We start from the raw sequence: 6,480 nt of genomic DNA, 5'->3' as shown, positions 1-6,480 counted from the left end.
AAGAGGGCTAAAGAGAATGTGTACTGACCTGAGGATATATCCAGGAAGTTGATTTTTTTTTCACTAGATCCCTACTTTGGCTTATTTCCCTGTGATTGTCTCTTTTTCCAAGAAGTAGAGCTCAGCAAAATATTTTCCATTATTTGAGGGTTCCAATTTTGACTGATTGAGGCTTTACTGTCCTTGCTAGGGATAAATGTAAGGTCTTGAACTTGGATCCAGGAAAACAACTGTACAATTACCAGATGGGGGAAACCTGGCTTGGCAGGATCCTCGGAGAGAGCCTAGGGGTTTTAGTTGTCAATGAGCCCAACATGAGTCAACGGCATGGTGCTACTGCCAAAAAACTGATGTGACCCTCAACTGCATCAGCAGAAATGCACGGTCTGGATTCAGGCAGTTATGGTCACACTCTGCTCAGTGCTGGTTAACCCACAAAATAAGTTTTACATTCACTTCTAGGAGCTCCCCTTGAACAACACAGACAAATCAAAGCATGTTCAGAAAACCGCAACCAGAGTGGTGAGGGAACTTGGGCCCATACTGTGAGTATGTGAAGGAACTGGGGTTATTTAGGAGGGATAAGTAAAGACTCAGGAGAAGTAGCTTATGGGTCTTCAAGTAATTAATAGATTTGCTTCTCAAAGGGAAATAAACTTGCTCAGTAGAGCCAGATGATAACCAAGACCGGTAGGTGAAAACCACAGGGAGAAGGTTTCAGCTCTCTATAAGGATGAGCTCTAACAATCAAACCTTCCCCAACATGAAATGGACGACCTTAGAGCCAGGAAGCCATCCAACCATCAGCTGCATGATTATCTGGCAGGGATCCGAGCACCAAGTTTGGATAATTTAAGGTTATCTAGGTCTACTAAAAGTACATTTTAGGTTCCTTCCAAACCTGACATTCTTTTTCTGTGATTTGACCTTGAATGGAATATTCACCATCAAAATCCTGAAAACTTAACTACAGGGCTAAAATCCAACTGATGAGATGAAAGATAAACCTGAAGTGGAAATAATCTATTCCATTTCTGACTGGGGCTGCTGACAATAATCTATTTGAAGGTAAATTGACCAAATGGTCCAATCCAGGGCTTATTTCTAACATATGAGTTTCAAAAGTCAAGCCTAAAAGCCAAATTGGAAATATCTGCACATTCTCTTCAGCTGGTGATAGCTCCTGCTCAATTGTGAACGGCCTCCTGAGATGTCATCATCTGACGTAAGGCTGCCGCCAGTTCGCCTATTCCTGAAACAGGAAAAGGCACAAAGTATGAAGTTAAGGAAGTGAGTGTTTTACCCCCAACGTCCTACACCAGTGCATCGTCATGGTAGGTCATAGAGCCAGAGGCCCCAGTAAGGTATTAGACAAGTTGCTGGAAGCACCACTGCTTAGCATAGAGCATCCAACTAAGATCTAAGCACCTCAGATCCAAATCCAAGTGGTTTTTTTCCCTGAGGAACAGAAAACACATTCTGGGAATTTATGGTCCAATCAGGCTCCTGTTCATCTAGATTAAGGTAACTAATTTTATGAATTCTATTTCCCAAGGAAATTTAATTTAGGAAAGATTGTAACCATTCTTCCAATCCTTAAGCTGCATCACCATCTTCTCAGTGGTTAGACTTATGTCTCATTCATTTTACAACCTGTGACTACAAGGGTGGTGTAACCTCCACCTCAGCACCTAACTTCGTGACAGAAACTTACTTGTCCACACAGTGGATGTTCGTTTGTGAGGTGAAATTGTTTCAGAAACTCACCAGCTCATCAAAGTTATCTGACTTGGCACATTTATACCCATGGGGGAACGTCAGCAGCTGGGAGTGGCTGTGGAGGGTAATGAAGGCCTTGACTCTTGGTGAGGTCCACTAGGGATTTCCCTTAAACTTCAGAGTTGGCACTGGGTCCACGCTACGAATCAGAGCAAGGGTTGTTACTGACTCCAGGTCCTGATGGCATGCAGAAGCAGCCCAGTAAGGACAGTGAGCTTTAAGAAGATACTGTAGGGAGGAGGTTACCAGGCATCACTAAGTTCCTGCTCTGGAAATCAGAGAATGTCTCATTCATTTTACAACCTGTGACTACAAGGGTGGTGTAACCTCCACCTCAGCACCTAACTTCGTGACAGAAACTTACTTGTCCACACAGTGGATGTTCGTTTGTGAGGTGAAATTGTTTCAGAAACTCACCAGCTCATCAAAGTTATCTGACTTGGCACATTTATACCCATGGGGGAACGTCAGCAGCTGGGAGTGGCTGTGGAGGGTAATGAAGGCCTTGACTCTTGGTGAGGTCCACTAGGGATTTCACTTGAACTTCAGAGTTGGCACTGGGTCCACGCTACGAATCAGAGCAAGGGTTGTTACTGACTCCAGGTCCTGATGGCATGCAGAAGCATCCCAGTAAGGACAGTGAGCTTTAAGAAGATACTGTAGGGAGGAGGTTACCAGGCATCACTAAGTTCCTGCTCTGGAAATCAGAGAAAGATACTCATTCTCTTCCTAAGGGCATAGTCAGGAAACCTAACTGATGTGATTCTGGATACATCTCTTCTTTAGAAATATGGTTCCTCTACATGACAAAAAGGGCTATCAAATTAAATCATCTCCTCTCTGTGGGAGTTGTTGGGGGCAAAAGCTAGATTTAATATTATAGATGGAATTCCTGCATTGGGTGGGAGTTTACAAGTTCATTTTTCTGGGATTGTGTCCAATTCTTAGAGTCTAAGAGTAAAAGATTCTATGCATCTGCTCTTCCAAGTCACAAAGCCACAAATATGAGGAACCTCTGACACCCTTTCTGTGGTGAGGAAATCACAAGGCCACCTTTGGCCTTGATTCTCTCCGTAACTGAAGTTGTTCAGGACCACCGAAGCGGGTCCACTGTAGGCCTCGCTGGAGCTCTGAATGATAGAGAACCTCCAAGGGGATGGTAGGGGCTAGGATTCCCCAGGCTAAGTCATATGGGCAAAGTGTAAATACAACCTCTGTCACCTTATTTTTAAATTATTTAAGGATAACATTTCAGAAAAAAAATTGACATTAAATTGATGGGCATTGCTCAATATTTTGGGTCTGGTGTTTCGGGCTTTTTTTTTTTTCCCCCTCTATACAAAAAAAAAAAAAAAAAAAATTGGAAAAGCAATGAATGAAATTGCCACTCATCCATATCCTGTCACAATTCCCTAGTGTGTCCTGTCTCGGTTCCACAACTCTCATTAATTCATTTGTTTTACAAATATTTAGCAATTGCTTCTATACTGCAGACACTGTGCTGGGTGTAAGGAATACTACAGCAAAAAAGACACAGCTCCCAGCATCTCTGTTATTGTAGCCTAGTAAGGAACAACCAAACAAATTTCAGTTTTATGATCAGTGAAACATAAGAGATTTTAACTGGTGCCTGAAAGCACGCAGGAGCCCCCCAACTAGTCTGCCACTGAACCCCAAAACATAAGAGCAGCAAGTCAACAAAACCAGAGCAGCAAACTAGTATTTTATCTTTGAATCTATTTTGAAAATCAATTTCTTAATCCTATTTCTACTTCTTTTCAATGTTCTTTCTCGAAGCATCTATAGATGATGTAATGCTTCTCTTCCAAATAGATCCTAACCCCCTCTAGTGGTTGGTTCTGGGCTTCCTGAGGCCTCCCGCCATTGCAAAAAGTCTCGCTCTGGCAGCCCAGAAGCCGAACCGGGCTACAGCTCGTGGGAAAACCAAGATGTGAGAGCAAATATATTAAATGCTGCTCAGACCTCTGTGACAGCACTGCGCTTCTGTGAAGAGAATTTTCTTAAGTGTTTTTCAAATAGCTTTTTAAATGGCTTGAATCCTGAATGGGCTTAGCAGACTGACACACTGCAGAGCCCTGCAAACCAGCCAGTTGGCCAGACAGCTGTCTGACCATCCCTGGGGCAAGTCCCTGCGCTCACCTCCAAAAAATGCATCCCATTTCCAGTTAGGATCAACACTGACACAGAGACTTCTAGATAGATACCTTAGACCGGGTCTTCTGCCACATGTGATTCTTCAAAATCCAACCAAAAAGAAAACAGAAAAAAAAAAAAAAAGACAGTCATTCAGTCTAACAAAAAGTTCCTTTTAGAATCCTATTAATTTCCCTTGCTCCCTCCCAGGAAAGCCCCTTTGGAATTGCAGCATCCCCCTTGCCCGCAGAGATGGGGATTGTCCTCACACAGGGTTCTGCTTGGGGGTCTCTCACATCTCATCCAGACGAGAAGTGGATATTCCCCCATCTCCTCAAGTAAGTGCTGCCAAACCATGTTCCATAGAACACCAGTTCTGTTAAATGCCAAGAACAACAACACAACAGAAAGGAGGGCAGGAGGGGATCCGTGATCAAATATTTGGAGAATATATGGGGCTAAATTGGCAAATTCACTTCAGAACTTCTAATGATTTTTAATACTTAAATTTTTTGTGAACCTCTAAGAAAGGGATATAGTGGGGGGTATTTTCTAGACTTGACTGTGGAAGGAACCCTTTATTCATACAGTATCTCATGGATAAGCACTAGAATTGGGATGAGTTTCTTTGAAAACGCTACCATAGGCAACTCTCTCCAAAAATGAACTTGAAGCTGTATTCATTTTGAATATATTGTATTCATTTTGAATATACGCGGGGGTCATGGTTGCCACAATGGTGTTTTGTGGTGAGATTTCAAAGGGAAAAAAAATACTGCATAACTCCTTGTAGTGACATTACAGAGGATTTCTTCTATAGATTGTAAGTAAAATGCTAGATGCATGGTAATGCCTCCCTAAATCCTACTGCAATCTAATTGTCAGCAGGTAACATCCACCCCCTCTTTTCTATCAATCCTACTGCAAAAACACAGAGATAATTGGAACAAATCTCCTAGGTGACTCATGGTGAACACTGAGCTCTAACAACCCAGCCTAACAGCGGAAATGGGCTCTGGCTGAGACAACATGTACCGATATCCTGTGCTGGTTAAGAGATAATTATAAACACTTCTCTATGCCTCATTTCAGGGTCACTCTGAGAGATCAGGCATCCCACTTAGAGTGAATCAAGATCAGAAAGATTACTTTGATTTTGTTTTTGAAGTTCCTACATCTTTCCTTAGGTCCTTGTTGAGGAAGAGAAAAAGTCCAGGCTTACTGCTCTGTAAGAAAACACATATCCATCAGGGTTTGTAACTAGCAGTAACAAGATATCGAAGGTGTCCATGATGGAAGTGGGGGATGGATCATTTCCATAATCGAGGCAATCTGAACAGAAAGGACATACATGGCAACCTCACACTCCCCTTTTGCAGAAAGGGGGAAGATGGGACTGAATGTTAAGCAATGTGTTTTTTCCAAATGTGAACTAAGGATCACTGTTGGTCATGAGAATCTTCCACATACACTTCCAGGTACAATGCAGTGGTAATGTGTTTACTATGCCAGTGTCTACTTTTGTTTCTGGTCAGAATGATTTACTTATATTAAGTAAAACTCAGATATCACATATGCATTCTCTCACAAAAGCAGTAGCATTCTTCCTATTAATTCTGGTGGGGCCTTTTGCAATGGTGAGCAGTGGTATGTGTGGCTTATGGGGATCTATGAACCAAAGACATTTTTTTTAGTATTCCTTAATCCCCACACGGGGTAGCTTTCCAAAAGAACTCACAGCCAACATCAGATTACTTAAATATACGGAGACTTTGCTAAAGATACAGAGAACCGGTTAAATTCTACTTGGGAGAATTATACTTTCACTTGCCATCAACTGCAGTAGAGTTGAAGTTTCTGCTGGATTAAAATTTATTCATTTCCTGTGCTCAGCCATCCTAAGGCATTATTATTCAACTGTTAAATATCCATTTCATAATACCCTAAAGGTAACTGCATTTTAATTGAAGGGAAAAATGTATCAGTAGGTATGCACGTGGTTGCACATGCTTGAATGATCTGATGTGGATTGATTTCCTTTGCTCATGAATTAACATTCTGAGCAAGTCACTTCTGAATTACTTAAGAAATAGCAGATAAGGTCACACCCAGCCCCATGTCCTGACTCTATCACCAGCAAATACATAGAAGGGAGATACTGCTACACCCTGACTTCAAAATCAGATTTGGGAAATTTTCAGAACAACCCAAACACCGCAAACTAATTCCACTTTGGATCTGTACATCCAAGTAAACACTTCTTGCACCTGTTTATATTTTCCATTTGAGCCCCTTTTGTGATTTTAAAGATTTCTAGCACATCACGCCACAGCCCTCAGAGTTCCAGGCAGCAAAGCAATTTTTCTCTAGTCTATTCTTATGCTGAAATCTGACACCCAAGATGCTTCCTTACAACGCTTTCGATCTCTTCTAGAACGCTCATTGTGTCTTTTAACAGAGCACACAGGGGCCGGACCGGGAGGGTAGTGCCAGGGCACTGGATGGGGCAATACAAAAAAAAAAAAAAAAAAAAAAAATTGGGGGGGG

General features: G+C 42.0%; 1 protein-coding gene across 1 annotated transcript in view; it reads right to left on the bottom strand.

Annotated features, from left to right (window-relative positions):
* The window catches only part of CPA2 (carboxypeptidase A2 (pancreatic)), a gene marked incomplete at its 3' end in the record, with an annotated part of 18,344 nt that overhangs the window by 1,232 nt on the left and 10,632 nt on the right, over positions 1 to 6,480 (bottom strand). The window contains 5 exon segments of the mRNA XM_008588148.1: positions 1,768 to 1,864; positions 2,283 to 2,385; positions 3,940 to 4,003; positions 4,005 to 4,034; positions 5,156 to 5,262. Of these exon segments, the coding sequence (XP_008586370.1) occupies positions 1,768 to 1,864; positions 2,283 to 2,385; positions 3,940 to 4,003; positions 4,005 to 4,034; positions 5,156 to 5,262 (401 nt within the window).

The sequence above is a fragment of the Galeopterus variegatus genome, unplaced genomic scaffold (assembly GCF_000696425.1).
Source record: "Galeopterus variegatus unplaced genomic scaffold, G_variegatus-3.0.2 Scaffold4685, whole genome shotgun sequence".
Classification (NCBI taxonomy): Eukaryota; Metazoa; Chordata; class Mammalia; order Dermoptera; family Cynocephalidae; genus Galeopterus; species Galeopterus variegatus.
Note: the sequence above shows the minus strand (reverse complement) of the source record. Positions and strands in the feature narration are given on the sequence as shown.